The sequence below is a fragment of the Pseudorca crassidens genome, chromosome 1 (genome assembly GCF_039906515.1).
Source record: "Pseudorca crassidens isolate mPseCra1 chromosome 1, mPseCra1.hap1, whole genome shotgun sequence".
NCBI classification, from domain to species: domain Eukaryota; kingdom Metazoa; phylum Chordata; class Mammalia; order Artiodactyla; family Delphinidae; genus Pseudorca; species Pseudorca crassidens.
In genome coordinates this window covers 34,764,998-34,784,427 of record NC_090296.1, presented here as the reverse complement: position 1 = coordinate 34,784,427, position 19,430 = coordinate 34,764,998, and the positions used below count along the sequence as shown (strand labels likewise).

Below are 19,430 nucleotides of genomic sequence, written 5' to 3'. Positions count from 1 at the left end.
GGATGGGAGGGACTTTTCATTTGCCTTCTATACCTGATGAATGTATAACCTACCTCCACCCACCACTCTGAATGAAGCAAGACAGTTTCCTGGTGGCAGAGAGTACACTAATAGTTTTTAACATATTAGGAATCTTGAGATAAATCCTAACCACAGTCCTGAGTTATGATGGGAATCATTTAGAGAAGTTCAGGAGTTGAAAGCCATCTCATGTTTCCCACCCACCTTTTCTCTCCACACAGAACACAAGGCATGAAGGAAAGGAAGGATAAGAGCAAGACAGCACAAAGGAGCCATGAAGCCAAGAACTTGTAGGACAGACACTTTATTAAGACTTGCTTATAATAAAACATTCAACCCTTTGACGCGTCCATTAGTTTGTTATTTTGTTTTTTGCTGGAGACCACAGCCTGATGCCCAAAAGCCCTTAGCCTCATCTTACGTCAGTCTAGTCAACGGCTGCCTATTTTATAGTTCAACTAATTGAGAGTCAGGAAAATCTGGTATTAACATCCCAAATTAAGGGCTGTAAGATTTGCAACCCATTTATATAAAGTGCTTATGTTCAGTGCAAAAAGGGCAGACTCAGAAGGGCAAGCAGATGCCAGGAAATGATGTTTTCTGGGAGACAGATGCATTTTATGACTCAAAGCCACTTGTCACACTTTCCCATAAAGGGGTCTAGTATTTTCTTTTCAGTCTCTCCTCTAAGAGGACCAAAACTTTGAATCTGACAGATGCTCTTACAGTTGTTTATTTTACTATTAAAAAAACCTGGTTCAGAGGGAAATCCACAGGGTTTCTAAGCGCCAGAGATAGTGACTTTGGCTTCTAGCTCCCGTTTCTCTCAGCAGCAAACGTGAGATCAACAGGCTGAGCTCTGGCTGGTGGGAGGCTCGCAGCTGCGGAGCTTTCCTCACACCCCTCATTTGCAAATCCAAGTCATGGACTATGGAAGACCTTTTCCAAAACGCTGTCACATCTCTGGTGGGAAGACAGGCCAATGCTTATTAAAGGAGCACTTCACCTAGTTGCCCAACTGGACATGACCTATTTCACCATCCCCTTGTTTAATTCTTCTTTTTAAAAAATAAATTTATTTATTTATGGCTGAGTTGGGTCTTTGTTGCTGTGCATGGGTTTTCTCTAGTTGCGGCGAGTGGGGGCTACTCTTCGTCGCGGTGCACGGGCTTCTCATTGCAGTGGCTTCTCTTGTTGCAGAGCACGGGCTCTAGGCGTGCAGGTTCAGTAGTTGTGGCACACGGGCTTAGCTGCTCCGTGGCATATGGGATCTTCCCGGACCAGGGCTCGAACCTGTGTTCCCTGCACTGGCAGGCGGATTCTTAACCACTGAGACACCAGGGAAGCCCCCCTTATTTAATTCTTGTCCGCTGGCCCAACTTCAAAGTGAACCCGTGACTCCCTTTGTTAAGACAAAGTAGTGCACTGCCTTCTCAACGACCTTGGGTCTCTGCGTGTCCATCCTTCTGTTCCGAAGAGACTGAAGAGAAGCAGGAGGGAAGAGGAAGTGATTTCCTAACCAATTTAAGGGGCACATATAGGACTGTAACTCAAACAGGCAAAGTCCAGCCATTCAGTTCCAGGGTCTGGGCTACTGTTTCTCTCCCCAGACTCTCAAAGAGGAAGCTACTTCCTCTCACTTTGCAGCAGGGATATTGACAAAAGCCAGTTCTTTGCTTGGAAACAACCCTCCTGCAATCCTGTTTGGAGAGGTTCCCTTTTCTCTCCCTGTGGATAAACGTGATAGCGCCCCTCCTGCCCATGTGTAGGGCTCCAGACCCCATCACGTGCACAGGTAGCCACAGCTTTCAGATGCCAGCACCTGAGGACCTTTCTGTTCAGACCACCTTCCGAAGATTCATGGTAACTCTGGCGCTTGTGAGAGGAGAGACACTCAGAATGGTTTTATAGCACAGGAAGCAACTGCCCTAAAGCCATCTCTGAATTTGGGGACGGGAAGGAGGGAAGAAGAGGAAATCCTTTTGATGCTGCTCTATAATTCTCTGTTAAAACCCTTCCAGTCACGAGGAGCTACTGGAACATCTCCACACAGAGGGAACTGTGTACAAACAGGATGAACCCGGGTTAAGAACCAAAAACGCGGGGAAGGTTTTCAGACAGGCAGAAGTCTAAAGTAAAGTGCCTCTTTGCAGTGGGGGGAGAGTTTCATTTGTTCAGAAATGCTTGGGCGTAAACATGAGCGCAAAGAGCGTGCACACACACACACTCACTCTGAGGTAGAAAGAACTGGCCATCTCCAGACAAACACAGACTCCACAGTTTTACAGAAACATGGCACTTGTGTGAAAGGTCCTGTCTTTGCCCAGGATGGCAAGTCGGGTCCAATTCCAGCTCTTCCCACCTGGGGTGGAGCCAGGGAAGTCCCGTCCCACAGGAGGGAAGAGTTGGAAGCATCCCATCACTCCCCTCCCACAGTTGTCAGGCCCCGTAGTCCAGGGTCACTTCCTGGAGCCCGAGCCGTGGGCACCCCGGCTGTGGCTTGTCAGAAGCCACTGGGAGCAGATGTCTTGCACTACTGCGTCCCCACTGCTCTTGGCGGCCTGCTGCACCTGCTGGACGAGGACCGCGGCCCGCGAGTGTTCTTGCTTCACGGCGATCAAGTAGGCAGAACGCAGCTTGCAACACGTCAGGTAGGCCTGAACCTGCCAGGTGGGTGTAAGAAACAGCGGGAAGGAAACCGTCACTGACAAGTCACCAACAGGCACACGGAGAGCTCAAGCAGATGAGACACCACTTCTCACCTACCAATCAATAATTGGGTGCTTGGGCTTCCCTGGTGGCGCAGTGGTTGAGAATCTGCCTGCCAGTACAGGGCCCTGGTCTGGGAAGATCCCACATGCCACGGAGCAACTGGGCCTGTGAGCCACAACTACTGAGCCTGCACATCTGGAGCCTGTGCTCCGCAACAAGAGAGGCCACGACAGTGAGGGGTCCGCGCACCGCAACTAGAGAAAGCCCTCTCACAGAAACGAAGACCAAACACAGCCAAAAATAAATAAATAAATAAATTAATTAATTAATAAAAAAAAAGATACTCTGTCAAAACAGATTAGAGGTTATTAGGAAAAAAATTAATTGGGTTCTTGCCTTTTATTACATTACGGCCACTCTTTAAATATTACACTGTTATTTTATAGTGTAAAAAGTTATCACAAATAAGCTAAGAATTTCAAAAAGAAGAAGGTAGGCAGGCAGAGTCTGGCCGCTAACCACTCCCTCCAAGGCCCTCCTCACTCCCCTGGGCTCTCCAGCCTCCTCCTGGCCTCGCTGCCGACAGACTGTGGTTTTGTAGTTATTTGTCTGATGATTTGATTGATGACTGCCACCTTGGCCAGGATGGCAGGAATAGTGTCTGCTTTTTCTAACCATTCCTGGTGCCTAGCACAGGGTCTGGCATGCAAGTGTTCAATGAAAATGCATGAAGTGAATGAGTGAATGAATGAGCCATCATACCTGCCCTCTACAATGGGCACACAGAGTCCCTTTCTCTATTTTCTGTTTCTGACCTGCTGAATTAAAAATCTTTTAACAGGAAATTTTGGGAAGAAAATGCACACAATTAGAAAAACTCTAAATAAGGCGTGACCCCAGGTTGATCTGACTTGCAGTTTGGCACAGAGGCAGCTCAGTTTCCTACATTCAGGACACCCTCCAGCTCAGGAATGCCCAGCTGGGTGGAGACGAGAGCCCCTGCCTTCCCTGGCCACGACCTCACCAGCACCTCCCTGGTTAGCCAGGGTTCCAGGCCAGCGAACAGCAAGGCCCAGGTGAGTTGCCTCAGAGCTCCCGCTAGCAGCTGCCTTTCTGCCGTGACAGTCCTTCTGGTGGTTGGAGGGGACTCTTCTCTCTTGATGTTTCAATGCTCCATCTTCTTTTTTTTACCTTGGTCACTAAAGTCTTCCTTTCCTAAGCTCAATTACAGATAATCGCCTACAGCTAGAAGACATGTTCTGACATGTCTGAGCTCTCTGAAGTGATCAAGTCCTGCAGTATGGTTATCTACCTGCTGCCCTAGGACATTCGCTTCACCCAGGCCCTCAGCTCTGCTTGGTACCAGTGTACATTAAACAGAGTATCACAAGTTGGCAGGTAAAATTCCTACCTAGAGGAGGAGGGCATTTTTCCAGAAAGTCTGGAATAGAAACTGAACAAAGCTGTTTTTTGGCAAGATACCGTGACCTGAGATCACGTAAGTGTGTTAGAACAGCTGCTACCAGAAAAAACCTGAAAAAGTAATAACGACGGTATAGCTTTCAGCATCCATCTTTCCCAGGCACAAAGTCTCTGTCCTACAGAACAGGAGGATCACTGAAGGCTTGGAAAAGAACCATAGCCGGAGAATCAAGAAACCTGGGTGTCTGGCCTGGCTGTCGGGTTCTCATTTTGATTCTAGAAAAGTAATTTTCCACATTTTAGGATGTCAGAATTCCACCCCTTCCACAGGACGTCATCAGCATGTTGCAGAATTAAGTGAAGAAATGTTAAGAACAGCTTCTCCCTAACCTCAAATGAAAAATGCCCTGCAACTTCAGTCCAGGGATTAGCAATACCGCCGTGGGGAGCAGCAATGTGGCTGTGTGAGAAGCTGTTTGCCTAACATTAGTTTTCTTCACAAGGGACTCAGCTGCCAGATCATTCCGCTGCTAGTGGCCAGGGCAGGCTGGCTTGGCTTTCTCCTGCCTCTCTTGGCCTGTGGGCCTTCCTCCAGATGGCAGGTGGATTGAACCTGCGGTGAGGCCACAAACAGGAGCCGCTGGCACCCTTCCCAAAGGTTCACCGATTTCCTTCCCACTCAACAGAAAGAGCTTGCAGGCCCCAGGGGCAAGGCCTGTTCTGCAGACTGAGGCACCAACGTACATCGTTGGTCAAAGGGTTGGGTGGGTTTTTTCCTTACTGTAGAGGGTACACTTGTTCCTCCAGGATAAAGAGATGCCTGCTCACTCTGAGAACCTCATGCAGTGAGTCCATCTGAAGATGAAAGTGAGGATTTCCTAGGGCTCTGAGAGAAAACCTCCATAGGAAATGGAGAGTTGAGAGAAGCCTAGGACATGTGTGTCTTGGGGGATAAAGAAATGGGAGGGCAAAGGCTCATGTGGTCAGGTTTCTCACGTTCCCCACCTATTCCCTCCCTTCTACGCCCCTATCTGGGTCTCAGTCCCACCTCTGATAACAAAGAGGCTGAGATACAGGTTGAATGGTAGCGAGCAAAGGATAAAGGTGAAAAGGCAAGTCCAAAGTGCTGCTCCCGAGCGCTACTGGGTGTGGAGACAGTTCCGCTCACCTTGCTGTCATCACTGTGCATCGCCTGGATCAGGCCCTCCAGCTCCTGTTCAGAACAGAGACACAGTAGTCATGAGATGGAGGGGTCCCCAGCGTGGCAGCCGGGGCCCAACCCAGCCTCAGCCCAGCCGTTCTGACTCAGGGTGGGGATGCCTGCCTGACCCTTCTCTACAAACTCATCACCTGGGAATTCCCAGGCGGTCCAAAGGTTAGGACCCCATGCTTTCACTGCTGAGGGCCCGGGTTCAGTAGCTGGTCAGGGAACTAAGATCCCACAAGCTGCGTGGCACGGCCAAAAACCCCACAAAAACCAAACTCAACTCCTGCTGTAAGAGCAACAGAGGAAAGCTAATGATAACACTAAGCTTGGGAATCTGAGAAGCAACAGCAAACGAGGCCTGTCCTTGGCCTTCAAGAGAGGATGTGGGGCTTCCCTGGTGGCACAGTGGTTAAGAATCCGCCTACCAATGTAGGGAACACAGGTTCAAGCCCTGGTCTGGGAAGATCCCACATGCCGCGGAGCAACTGAGCCTGTGCGCCACAACTATTGAGCCTGTGCTCTAGAGCCTGCGAGCCATAACTACTGAAGCCCGCACACCTAGAGCCCATGCTCCGCAACAAGAGAAGCCACTGCAATGAGAAGCCTGCACCCTGCAAAGAAGAGTAGCCCCCGCTCGCCACAACCAGAGAAAAGCCCACGAAAAGAGAGAAAAGCAGAGAAAAGCAGAGAAAAGCAGAGAAAACCAGAGAAAAGCAACGAAGACCCAACGCAGCCAAAAATAAAATAAAGTAAATTTATTAAAAAAAAAAAAGAAAGGATGTGGCTCTGTTCACCCCTCTAGGAAGCCATTGGGGGACATTTTTGCAGGTGACACGCTTCAAAGGCCACCCCCACAACGACCTCCTCTACAATCACAGGGAGAAACTCAACTCTGTCCGTCTGCAGACACTTCCGGGTGCCAACAGCATCAGACAATGGGATGCTGAGGGATGGCCTCTGGATACAGTGATTATCACCATGAATTTTCTTTCCAGCGAAGGGTTGATTAGTGAGGCCATCATTACAGAGGGGTCAGAAAGACAGAGGGATCTTGTAGAGTTTCAGGTACAGAAGTATGAGGAAGAGAAAAATAAAGAGGGGGATGTGAACACACTGAAATAGGCAGAGGAGCTGAGAGGTCTGGGGGTGAGCGCACCTGGGGTGGAATTCTCTTGAATGCTTCCAAGCAGTTGAGGAGGATGGTGTCCCCGTCACTTTTGGCCGCCATGCCTGACTCGCTGACACATTTGAGCAGCTGTCGGATCTCACTGTACTTCTCCCTCTCCACCAACTGCCGGGCGGCTTTGCAGTAGGTTGCGGCAGCGTCCAGCTGGAAGTCCTAGAACAGAACGTGGGGTGATGGGTGTAGGGAGGCAGGGACACCAATGGCGGGAAGGAAGGTGACATTTACAGAGCTCCCACTGGGCTTGGGGTAGACAAGACTGCAGTCCCAATAGAGAACATACATAAACAAACAATCAGCAAAAAGTTCTTCTCTTGGAGCTCGGCAGACATTTAGGAAGCAGCCACAAAAATCGTAACTTTGATACCTACACCGGTACATCTCACGTGCTGCCGTGTCACTTTCTGAAAATATTCTAATCAAATGCCCAAGACCAGTTCATTCTCTCTCTAACGAGTCACCTTTCTCTTGGAAAATGGATGTCGGGGGCTGATACTGGCTGCCCTGGACACTTGGTGCTCTGTTAAGAGATGCCTTGGTGTTAGGAAACAGACCAATTCACCAAAAGACTGATTTGCTAGAAACTACCAGATAAACATGTTGTTGCCTTGGGGTCTTTGCCCAACAGGGAAAATGGGTGGGAAGAAAGAAATCTGTCAGATGGTTTGTGGTCTTTGATCCTTTAGATGCACACTGTGTGAAGACCGTGTCTGCCTGGAGGGTGATGGGCCTCAGCGTGCCTGTGTGTCACTGTGTGGTGGGGAGTGGTCTGGCTTTTCATGGTTTTGGCGCCCTGTTCCATCCTCTGCTCCAGTGCCGCAGCTGTACCCATGTCCTCGTATCACAAGCAACAGAAAATGTATGCCTCGAGCCGGCTCCTGGGCAGTGGCCCCTCCCCCTGAATAGGACCCCCACACCGCAGCCCCTCTGCCACCTCCTCCAGCCACGCCCCCCACAATGAGGACAGCTGTGTGGAACTCTCCTAGACCTCGTTTCGGGTAGTTATTTGATAGCTTTTGATGAACTCGTCATTGGTTGCTTGGCTTTTGGCAAAGTGGCCTACGGTCTTGAATTTGACCCAGTTCTGTAACAGCCCTCTTGTTGATTTCATCCTTGATGTACGTGTAAATCTGCTTTCCTTGGTATAAAAATTTTCTGAAGAATGATCTCTCACAGAACTGTGGTCATGTGCTGATCGCCCTCGGTATAATCCTGAGTAATCTGAGTCATACCTGCAGAACCCGGAATGCAATTCCAAAACCATCTTCTACATTTTTCCCTCCTAGCATGACCTGAAAATGAGAGGGAAACGTGCTTAAAGAAGCAAGAATTACTGGAGCAGCCCCTCAGTCACGAACGAGGCCCTCACTCGTTCAGTTATTCAACAAATATTTGTGGAGACTCTACTGAGTGCAGGCACTAGCGATACAAGTGTAATCAAAACGGACTCAGTCTCCAGCCTTCCGGGGCTCTCATTCCATCGGGGAGGCAGCCATCAAAAGAATGACTGAAATAATGATAACTGGACGATTACAAGTGTGACAGGCGCTCTGAAAGAGAACAGCCTGCCGGAGGTCTGACACATCGTGCATACCTTGCAGGCAACATCCATTTTCATGTGGTTGTTTCCAAACAGGGTTGGCAGAGGCAAGGGGGTGATCTGAGAGGTCCCAGCACTTTCGCAGCGATGTAAGAACCTGGTCACTTCCGTCTGCAGCTGAAGTGTGTTCATGTGCCTACGGTGACAGGAGATGCACAGTCTAGCCTCAGGAGGGGCCTCAGGGGTAACAGGGCCAGGTGACTGAGAAATCATAATAGGATGGCAATGGAAAAGGCAGAAGAAAGGACGCGGAGGGAAAAGAGATCCAAAATACGCTCTGAGCAGTTATGACAAGACGAAAGCGGCTGATGAGTGTTTACGGAGCACGGCGTGCTACTAACAGCAGCAGCGGCTGAGAGAGACGCGAACCCTGCCCTCCAGAGTTCAGAGGCTAGAGGAGAGGTGGGTAACAAGCAGACACATCGAGTATCTAGCGACTGGGACTGTGAAGGGATAAACGGTAGCGGTGGAGCATTTACTTCAGATGTGTTCTCCGCAAAAAGGCTGAGAGGAGGGAAGGACCTGGGGTGCTGAGGAACCCCCAGGACGCCAGGGTGCCTGACACGCCACAAGAAAGGAGAGAGTAGCATGAGGTAAGATGGAGATGCAGGCGGGGGCCAGATCACCCAGGACCTCCTTTGTGTCTTGTAAGGGGTAGGGGCTTAGTCTGACTGTCACATGTGATCCCAGTCCCTGTGCCTCCCCTACTTCCCTCTTCTCCTACAAGCTCCTCTGGCGGCTTTCCAGGCTTGTACCGGACACTGTCATCCAGGAATGATTCCTGTTAGGTGTGTGCGTGTATGTGTATGTGTTTGTTTCCCAAGAGTTCAGAGATGGGCAAGAGCGGCTGCATCACCGACAGATCCTCGGTTCCAGCCTTTCTGCCCCACCCCAACTGCTCCCTGAACCCCAAGTTACCTTGACACATCAGCTGCCGTCATCTTCTTTCGGAAGAAGGTGGTTTTCTTCCTTCCAGTACGGCGGGAGGTTTCTTGGAGGTAGATCTTCAGGTGGTCCTTGGCCTTAAGCAGCCAAGAGAGCTTCTCTCCCAGCTCCGTATATGTCTTTGCTTTGTGACTGAAGAACCGAATACAGGTCATGGCGGCCCGGATGTGGTCCTGGAAGAGGAAAATGAATGTTCAGGTCAAAGGAGATTTGGAGGGTGGGGGTGTGAGGAGAACTCTGATCTGATGTCCCCCCGTGAAGCCTGGCTGCCAGCACCCTTTCCCTCAGAGGCCCAAGAGATCCCAAAGTGAACTGACTGGCTGCGACCTTAGGTAGGACGTTATTCCAGCACAAAAGAGATCTTTAAAAAGGAGACTTCTGATTCTCCATTTGACTTGCCTTCACTTTGACGCTGGCGTTGAATAAGCCAATTTCTCTGTGATTTAGTGTTGGCCACCCTCAGACAGATTGGAAGAAACATGATCCCTCTCCTTTCATGCATCTTCTGTAAAAACACTTACTTCTCCTTCACACCTTATGAATTCTGCATTCATGCCCCATGTTTATTTTGAAACTACCATATCCCTCTTTTTTATCTTTATATTCCCTGAATTCTGAAGAATGCTATTACTGACAAGATTAAAGTCTGCCTCTTTAGGATAAGAATGGAAATCCTGATACTATGTAAGAATGCTAGAGAGTAACGTGGATTTGCGGTAGGCTTAGTCAAGGAGCAAAAGGCCAGGAACCAAAACGACAGCCTCGTTCCCTCATCCTGCACAGTCTCCCCATGCAACAGGGCAACAGGGACAGAGGTAGAAGGCAGGATGGGGCTGCTGTTACCTTCATAAACTGCTGTAGCTCATACAGAATGTGGTAGTAGTTCTTCTTCTGTAAATGTTGGCAGGCGGCAATCAAGTACTTTCCCCAGCTTTCCAAGGTTGGATCAATGGATTCTAGCAAGTTTTCTAAAACGTGTAGCTTCCCACTTTTATAGTTTGGCTGGAAGATGCCTTCTATGAAGATTTCTGGGGGACTCTCCTGGAGCAGGGCAAAGCAAAAAGTCAGAAGTCTTGAGCCTGGTTCTGGCACTGTCTGGGACCCATTCTGAGTTTCCTTCCACTCACAGCCCTTCAGCATCCTCCCACAGCGGTGCGTCTTATCTTTTTGCACATCACAGATGGAATCCTTTGAGAATCCCGCCCAGGTAACTGCTCTCCTTCTCCGTACAGAAAAGTTCCTTGAGTTATCTGCACTCCAGAGTTCCAGAGTTATCTGCACTCCCTGTTCCAGAGTTATCTGCACTCCCTGTCTCCAGTTCCTCTCCGGTGACTGTCTCCTGAACTCACTCACATCTAGCTTTTGCACGTACAACTCCATTGCAACTGCCCCTCAGGTCACCAATGACCTCTATGTTGTTAAATCTAAAATTCTTAGTCCTTGTTTTCCACCTGCTCTGTCAACAGCTTGTGATACAGCTGATGGCTTCCTCCTTGAAAAATTTTCTTTATTTGGCCCCCAGGATACCACCCCCACCAGGTTTTCTTTCTGCTTCTCTGGCTACGCCTTCTCAGTCTCCTTTGCCGATTCCTCCTAATCTCTCCAGGGCTTAGGAGGGAGCTGTTCTCTTTTCTTTGTTTTTGGCTGCGTTGGGTTTTTTGGCTGCGCGTGGGCTTTCTCTCTAGTTGCGGCGAGCGGGGTCTACCCTTCGACGGGTGCGTGGGCTTCTCATTGTGGTGGCTTCTCTTGTTGTGGAGCATGGGCTCTAGGCGCGCAGGCTTCAGTAGTTGCAGCACCCGGGCTCAGTACTGGTGCCTCACATGGGCTTAGTTGCTCTGTGGCATGTGGGATCTTCCCGGACCAGGGATTGAACCCATGTCCCCTGCATGGGCAGGTGGATTCTTAACTACTGTGCCACCAGAGAAGTCCCTGTCCTCTTTTCTTTACTCACTCTTTTGATTTCATAAGTCTTAGGGCTTTAAATTTATCTATCTGCTGATTATGTCTAAATCTCTATTCCCAGCCTGTTTATTCTTTCTGAACTCCAAAATTGTATACCTAACTTATACCCAACTGCCAACGCAAAAAGTCCTCTTTGGTATCTAGAGAACAATACATATTGATATAAAACTGCACTCCTGATTGTGTCTTCCCAATCTGCTCTTTCTGCAGTCTTCTCCTTCTCAGATGGCAATTTTGTTCTTCTATTTGTTCAGGCCAAAAACCTTAGCCATCTTTCTCTTACACCACAACATAAAAGTCATTAGCAAATTCTATTGGCTCCACCTCAAAATACATACAGAATCTGTATGTAGCTGACCACTTCTCACCACCTCCATGTACCATCCTGGTCCAAGTCATCATCACCACTTGCCCGGATGATTGCAATGGCCTCCTCCCTGGTCTACCATCTTCCACTCCTGCCTCTTTTTTGACTAATGCCAACCAGTCAACCTGAGTGATTCGGTTAAAACATAAGTCAGATCACGTTACGTCTCTGCTCAAAATCTTCCAATGGTTTTCCTTCTCACTCAGCACAAAGCCCAAGTCCTCATAATGTCTACAACGCTCTATATGATCTAGGCCCTGTTAGCTTTCTGACCTTATCTGCTACCACCCTTTTCCCCAGCTTACTCTGCTCAAACTGCCCTGGCCTTTGCCCTTGCTACTCCCTCCACCTGGACCGTGCTTCCTCCACAATCTGCACAATTCATTCCCCATCTACTTTGGGCCTTTACTCAGATGTCATCTGTCCTGGGCACCCTGTCTAAAATTACACAATCCGTCCCTTCCCTCTCCCCCACTTTACTCTTCTTATTACTCGTCACCTACACTATATATCTTATTTATCTTGTTTATTGTCTCTCTCCCTACTATAATGTAAGTTTTATAGAGCAACTATTTTTGCCTGCCTTTTTTTTCTTCACTATTGTGAAGAATAGTCCTTGGCTATTTAATAACTATTTCTTGGATGAATGAATAAATGATAACTATCATAGACCAACTCATCAGGAAAGTACAAACACATACTAATCTGCTCACTTCTGAAGTTCATCTGTGGTTCAGAGACCATGAGTCATAAACCCCCATCCCACAGTCATAGAAAAGAAAACCATTTGGCCATTCAACCCCTTAAGAACTTCCATTTTGGGACCTCTCTGGTGGCACAGTGGTTAAGAATCCACCTGCCAATGCAGGGGACACGGGTTCAATCCCTGGTCCAGGAAGATCCCACATTCCGCGGAGTAACTAAGCCTGTACACCACAACTACTGAGCCTGCGCTCTAGAGCCCGCAAGCCACAACTACTGAAGACCTCATGCCTAGAGCCTGTGCTCTGCAATAAGAGAAGCCATCGCAATGAGAAGCCCGCTCGCCGCAACGAAGAGTAGCCCACGCTCGCCGCAACTAGAGAAAGCCTGCGTGCAGCAACGAAAGGAAGACCCAACACAGCCAAAAAAAAAAAAGAACTTCCATTTCATCCATTCATCTATCCACTCATTCATTCATAACTAGCACTAGGCCAGGTACTTGAAGACACCAGGTAAGGTAAATATGGGCCTTCTCGCTCCAGATGCGAAGACACGATTGTAAACAAATAGTTGCAATCCAGTGGGATAAATGCAATAACAGAGTTACGTTCTAGGTACAGTGATGGTTTATAGGAAGAGGTGAATGCTCAATACAGAGGGTCTGGAAGGATAAACAGGAGTTTTCCAAGAAAACAAGGAGGGGCAGGCCATTCTAGGTACGGGGAAACAGCAATGCAGACTCATGGAAGTAAGAAAGGGCATGGTACGATCAGGAAAATTTAAGTAATTTGGCAAGTCTGGAATATAGAGCATAGATAGGATTTGCAGTGAAAATAAACTGGTGAAATAAGGGGGCCTGATACTGTTGGGTCCTGCATTCATGCTAAGGAATTTGGACTGCATCTTGTGGCCATGGGGATCCACTGAAGGCCTTTTAGAGGGAGGAATACCATGAATTAAGAATAACATAAATAACATGTACTATGTTTTAGAAAGCTCACTCTGGGGCAATGTGGTGGGTAAGGGGTGAAAAGGCAGGGAATGAGGCTGGAAACACCACGTCTTCCATGCTCTAGGCATTCAGTCATAGTTTTCACAATGTTTTTTTCTGTTGTTCCCCACCTGCTTGAGAAGGTAAGATACTTCAGTTCAAGGGTAGCTGTGATTACAGGAGATAAAAAGAAGCCTTCTTTCCTAGCTCTGACGAATGTAAAGCAGGGGCAATGCTGCCGTCAGCTTTTACCAAAATAAGTAAGTAAGCAGCTTAACCCTCTGGAGTGGTCATCAGTTAGAAGCAACAGAACTGGGTGAGGAGAAGTAGCTTTACCTCCAAACTCTTTAGGAAACTGAGGGAAGGGAAACAGGTTTCAGCAATTAAATGCCAAATAATATAACTTTTACAATATTCTTGACGCCCGGTTAAGACACGGTAGCTACGGCAGTAGTGAAAACACTTCCCTTTCGCTGTCCTGTAGGGGTATGGTTACCACGACTCTGTACTGTTGACCCACTTGGAGGAATCCTAGAAGATATGCCTGTTTGTAAACGTTCAATGGCCGCCATTTTGGATAAAGGCAGCAGATTGGAATTAAAGCATAACTCAAGCTCCTTTAATTTTATATGAAATTTGGTACTAATCACTCAATTCCTCAGAAAAATTGCATGGGACTTTCAGATAAAAAAGAGAAGGGTAAAGAGTCATGGTGAAACAGAGTCCTAACAATGGCTCCAAAGAAATAATGCACTTCAGGGGTGCCTTTGCCCCCTGTGGGAGGAGGGCAGAGGATGTCAGAGGAAACAAAGGAGGGCACACTCTCCTTCTATGAGATACTTGTGGCCCCAAATTTAGGATGTGGCTCATGGGTGCTTCCTGGCCTTTGTGGTAAGAACCCTGAGTGGATGAGCAGTGGGGTCGGCAGCAGGACACAGCCCAGAGCAGGTGGGAAGTGTGTGGAAACAGAGAGGTTAGGCAATTTGCTCAAGGTCACACCACTTACACCAAGCATCTCATTCCAGAGACCATGCTCTCAGCTATTACTTGGTTCTGCGAAATGTTCTGGGAGAAGGGATGAAATTTGTCACTGCCCGTCAGAAGGGCAATCTGGGATCCAGGTTAAGACTTTCGCACACTCATCAAATCATGATTTGTGCAGATAGAATTTGCCATTTGTGTTTTGTTTTGTTTTGTATTTTGGCTGCCCCATGAGGCTTACAGGTTCCTAGTTCCCCGACCAGGGATTGAACCCGGGCCCTCGGCAGTGAACGTGTGGTGTCCTAACCACTGGACCACCAGGGAATTCCCTAGAATTTGCCATTTGGACCTGACTTTGCCAGAGATGATCTCATAGTTCAACCCTGGGGTAAGGTTAAGGGGGGGTTATTGCCTCCATGAAAGCTGGATGGGCCAAGACAAGCGGGCAAAGCAGGCACTGCCGTGTGAGAGCCAGCCACGTCTGCAAGTCCCACCTTTTGGAGGAGGTGCAGCAGGGCTTCCCGCAGGCAGCTGTGCCTCACGTAGAAGCTAATGATGGCCAGGCTGGTGCTGTAGTTATGCAGGTAGAAGAGGCATTCCTGGTAGTAGGTGTTGTTCATGATCTTCCCTTCAGGAATCACCTCCAGAGAGAGGCTCTGGGTCCGAAGGGTAGCTTCCAGCTCTTTCAAGGTGGCCAAGTAATCATCATCTTGCTGCCAAGAGAGGACAGAGTGTGAGGGAACAATGGAACTCAGGGAGTTCTCAGCAGCCGCTGGAAATACTGTTTTCAAAGAATATTTAACAATGTGGAAAAGTGCTCACTATTATATAGTTTTAAGGGTAGAAAACAGGCAGGATATAAACTTCTATATATTATAAACTGTACAACACCAATTAAATCAAAAACATAACCAAGAAAATTCACTAAAATCTAAATATTGCTTAAGTCTGGGTATGGGATTATATGTGATTTTCATTGTTTTAAAATTAGTTTTCTTTTTTTTTTTTGAAATTTGACTCTTTATGACTTATCTAACCATATATAATGGAAAGAACGAAATCCAAACCTGACAGCTCTGAGCCAGGGCTGCCACTGTCAGCTGAATGGAAGCTCATACTTTCCCCAGGCCATTACTGCCCCTGGGCCTCCCCCTGGCCCTGGAGCCCACCCTCTGCCTGCTGTGCTCTTACCACGGATAGAAGTGGCCTCGCTGTGGACTCCAGGTACTCAACCACATCCTGTACCAGTCTTGAGCCATGACTCAGCTGATTGAGGTCGAGAGGGGGCTTCAGACAGCGACTAAACTTCTCCCGTGCGGCGGTGAGGTTCCCAGCTTTGAGGCAGGCCATGCCCCAAGCGTGCCATGCCCCGGTGGTATCAAGGCCAGTCTTTGTGGAGACCTGGAGGAAAAACTGCTCCTTTTAGGGGGAGGCACCCACAGCCATGCCTGAGGGTCCCAAAGACCAACTCTATCCCCTTGGTGTCAATCATTTCCCTCCCCACCACCCCACCTGCCATTACTCCCACACTGGCAAACTTGTCATGCCTTAGACACTCCCCATGGCCAAGGACAACTAGAGGAGGTAACTCGCTGGGGTAGATGTCAGCTTTGTCTGTGCCTCACCTCAACGCCCAGTTGGTAGTACTCAGCTTCCAAAAGCTGGTTCCTTAGCCTGGTTACTGCGGCTGGTTGCAAGATCTGATCCAGAGATGGCACGTGGCGATAGGCAGCAGCAACTAAAATATTCAGCACATCTACCTTGCTGATGTAGCTACAGGGAGGAAAAGGGCAAGGCAGTGAGGCTCCACAGGGTCATCCCAAGAACAGGTGCTGCTTAAAGGTTTTCTATTTCATTTCCAATGTGAAATGTGGTAATGAGAATTGTGAGGTACATGGGAGAAAAGACTCTGGAGTCAGACTCTCGGAAACTCAACTCTATCACTTAGTGGCTCTCTGACTTTGGGCAAGTTAGTTAACCTTTCTCAGCCTCAATTTACTCATCTGTAAAATGGATAGAATAATGGGGAGTTTTAAGGATAAAATGAAATAACCGGAGGAAAAGAGCTTAGGATGGTGTCTAGAGCTTTGTAGGCACTCATCAAACGTTAGCTATCAATACGTGGAGTACGGACGCTCCGGGACACTCAGGTCTCCTATTTTGAGGCAAGGCCTTTATACCGACGCTGGGAGCTCGCAAGCTACCCGTTTCTTTTTGGTTCTCTGGAACCCTGCTTGCTTGGGAGAGTGTATATGGACTGTATCGGCAGCCTGCACTCCCGGTCAGTACAGAGGTCACATCACTACCATCCTCTGGAGGTGCTGCTGGGCAGGGCCCTCAGATTCGAGTGCCCTGGACTTGACATCCTTTCTCTGGGTTAAGGATGGATTCTTGTTACTAGGACTGCTGCCTTTGATCTTATTCCTGACACCTGGTGAGTGCAAAAACCTTATAACAACAGAGCCCAGAGAGCTGTCTGGGATCATTCTGTTTAGTCCTGCCTGAGACAGGCCTACACTCAAGGTTGTTGAATCTTGTATCATAATTCTATCAAAACCCCCTGCAGATCCTGACTTGTCCACTGATTTCCCTGGAAAGGGATTCAGTACATCAGTGATTCTCAACCTAGTGGGGATGGGCAGGGGAGAGCATAGTGTGTAAAAGCAAATTCGGTATCATAATGTATTGGACGTGTGTAATAGGTGGTGTGAGTTTTGTTTTTAAACATTTATTTATTTGTCTACAGAAGAAGGTATGAGTTAAAAACAGTGGAAAATACTCTGCAAACCAGGAGTTCTAAACACACATGAGAGACGAATCTACTATCATCAGCAACTGGGCACAAGTGCAGTGATTCCCTAGAGTGAACGTACCGATTCCAGGGCTGGGAAGAAAGGATGTGTAATTTGAAACCACTGCTATTAAGTGTCAGAAAAGCCCATGGCACCTGGGGATGGGTGAGAATCCCACTGAAGCAAGGACTTCCTTAATTTCTGCTCCTTTAACCCAAAGTGGATATTTCCTCCATCTATATTAGATTTTGAAGGAAGTATAGGACTTGCTGTTAGATTTGTTCTCCAGCCCCCCATCTAAGTATCCTTTTCTGTTAATAAGATTTTATCTCATTTACACTCCTGATAGTTGAGAAATATTTAGATATATCTTTATTTTTGTGTTAAATTCTACCTTTTGCTATATAAAATGGTTTCTGTTCTTTCCTTCCCTTCTCCTCCATTTCTGATAAATTGGTAGAGTTGTGGTTCTTTTCATGGTTATTTAAAAAATTGTATTTAACATATTATACAGCTCATTTTTCATTTGTCAACTTGAAAAATGATGTAGAATCTTTTGCCTCTTGATATGAGTGAAATTAACTCCTTTATATTTCCTTCCACTTTCTGTCCCACCTCCTTCTGCCTTTCTCAACCTTCTGGTTTTTGTTAGTAAGAATAATAAAACTAACATTTTTGGAGTACACAGGGTCAGTTCTTAGCCCTTTATATGGATACAGTACTCTCACTTTACAGCCATATGAAATAAGTATTATTATCATCCCCATTTTCTAGAGGAGGAAACCGAGGCCCAGAGTGGTTAACAGACTCATCTAAGGTTACAGAGCTAGGAAGTGAGAGTCACTGCACTCTCTGTTATCTGGTGAGTTTGCAGGCCAGTACTCTGGGCAAGTGCCTGAAGCACTGACACGTCAAAGAAAATTATGCTCTTTGCTCTCAAATTTGGCTAGGACTGAGAGCTGGGAATGCACGTGAGTCACACATCTGGGTGGATAAGCCAGGAATTGGGAGTTTTCATTGTCAGGTTAATGAATGGAGGCAGAGCAGGCTGCGTAGGGAGCTGGGGCCTAATCCTCACTTTTCCATAGAAACTTCTATTTTATGACTCACATTCCTCCCTGGGACTTAGGGACAGACCAGTCCGCAGTGCGCTTTATAGATCTGTTACCCAGAACTCCCTGAGGCCACAGTCTGAATTTGGTCAAAACTAGGGTAGAGGACACATTTCCTTTAAAAGGCAGAAAGTTCCACAGAGACTAAAGGTGCTCTCCAAAATTGATGTGCATTACAAATTAACCCAAGTCTTTCTTTCCAACTGGAAAAGAAAGACTCTATAGCTAGAGAACCTGCCTTGAGGATCCACTCAGGGAAAGAGAAGCACACAGGCTGTCAGCGTAGGGTGAGGAAGACTGCTTGTGTAACAGCATTTCATCAACGTCAAATGGAGACGCAAAACAGTTCAGCATGTCTTGTCAGAGGATTGGGAGGTGAAAACCCACAGTAGGGTCAGAAAAAGAAGCTGGACAGACATGACCACCGTGTGAAAGAAGAGAGACTCATTTCCACTTACCTGTCACAAAGAGCTAGGTCCTGGCTCCGGCCCGCCTTGACAAACATCATCTTGGCGCTGAAGAGCAGCTGCTTCATGATGTCTGTGAGCAGCCCCGCATCTACCTCCGGGTTGGTGAGCCCCTGGGACAGCCTGCAGCAGTGCTCAATCAGCTGGTGGCCGCAGGCAACGCTGTCCTGGTGCAGATTCAGGATGGCGATACACAAGGAGGCGCTGGGGGCCTGGCCCAGGTGGACGAGGAGAGAAGCACACTGTGAGTTCCCAGACCAAAGCAGTCTTCAAATGTAGCTGGGAGGGAGGAATTATTCTTCCCGTTTCACAAAGCTTGAAAAACCCTGGGGGAAGGAGCCAAAAATCCCACGGCACAGCAGAAGTAGAGCTAAACATACTTCAGAAGTTCTAGGTAGCACTGGCAAAGCTCTGGCTGCTAGGTTTTTGTCTCCTTACTGGGAGGAAGGCAGCTGTGTCCACGTGTTACCTACTTCCTGGGAATGCCTGTAGGTGCCCTTCTTTCTTAGTCTACTGTCCCACCAGCGCAGGTGCTCCTAATGCTGGCTTGGACGATAGTCACCTTGCTTGTCTGGCTACCTGCAGAAGTCTTTGTGTCAAGCCACTGGAAACAGTGCTGCTAAATTAATATTCCTAAAGCACACTCTGAAACCTTCCGTGGCCCTGATGCCTACCAAGTACATATATCTTACTGCAGAGTACAAGGCCCTACACATAAATAGCCTGTTTCAACCCTACCTTTCCTACCTCTCTATTAACACCCTATGTTCTCTCCAAATTAAACCACTTCTAATTCCCCAATCATTTTTGATACTGTGCCTTTGCTTGAATGTTAGAGTTTGGAACTCTTTGCCCTTCTCCTATCCTCACTCCACTCAGGACACCCAAACTTCTGCTTGTCAAACTCCTACCGCACTCCCAAGGCTCCTCTTAAATGCTACCTCTTCCACGAAGCCTTTCCTGATT

At 47.9% G+C, this 19,430-nt stretch overlaps 1 protein-coding gene across 5 annotated transcripts in view; it reads right to left on the bottom strand.

Annotated features, from left to right (window-relative positions):
* Nucleotides 1–309: 309 nt before the first annotated feature.
* ZFYVE26 (zinc finger FYVE-type containing 26) overlaps nt 310–19,430 on the bottom strand; it is a 62,283-nt gene continuing 43,162 nt past the window's right edge. For all 5 annotated transcript variants that reach the window (XM_067732570.1, XM_067732588.1, XM_067732579.1 and 2 more), the window contains 11 exons: nt 18,456–18,676; nt 15,719–15,866; nt 15,285–15,494; nt 14,588–14,806; nt 9,934–10,131; nt 9,064–9,263; nt 8,140–8,281; nt 7,778–7,837; nt 6,519–6,701; nt 5,324–5,368; nt 310–2,684 (listed from right to left, as the gene is read on the bottom strand). In XM_067732570.1, the coding sequence (XP_067588671.1) occupies nt 2,481–2,684; nt 5,324–5,368; nt 6,519–6,701; nt 7,778–7,837; nt 8,140–8,281; nt 9,064–9,263; nt 9,934–10,131; nt 14,588–14,806; nt 15,285–15,494; nt 15,719–15,866; nt 18,456–18,676 (1,830 nt within the window). In that variant the 3' untranslated portion in view covers nt 310–2,480. The remainder of the gene's footprint in view (nt 2,685–5,323; nt 5,369–6,518; nt 6,702–7,777; nt 7,838–8,139; nt 8,282–9,063; nt 9,264–9,933; nt 10,132–14,587; nt 14,807–15,284; nt 15,495–15,718; nt 15,867–18,455; nt 18,677–19,430) is intronic.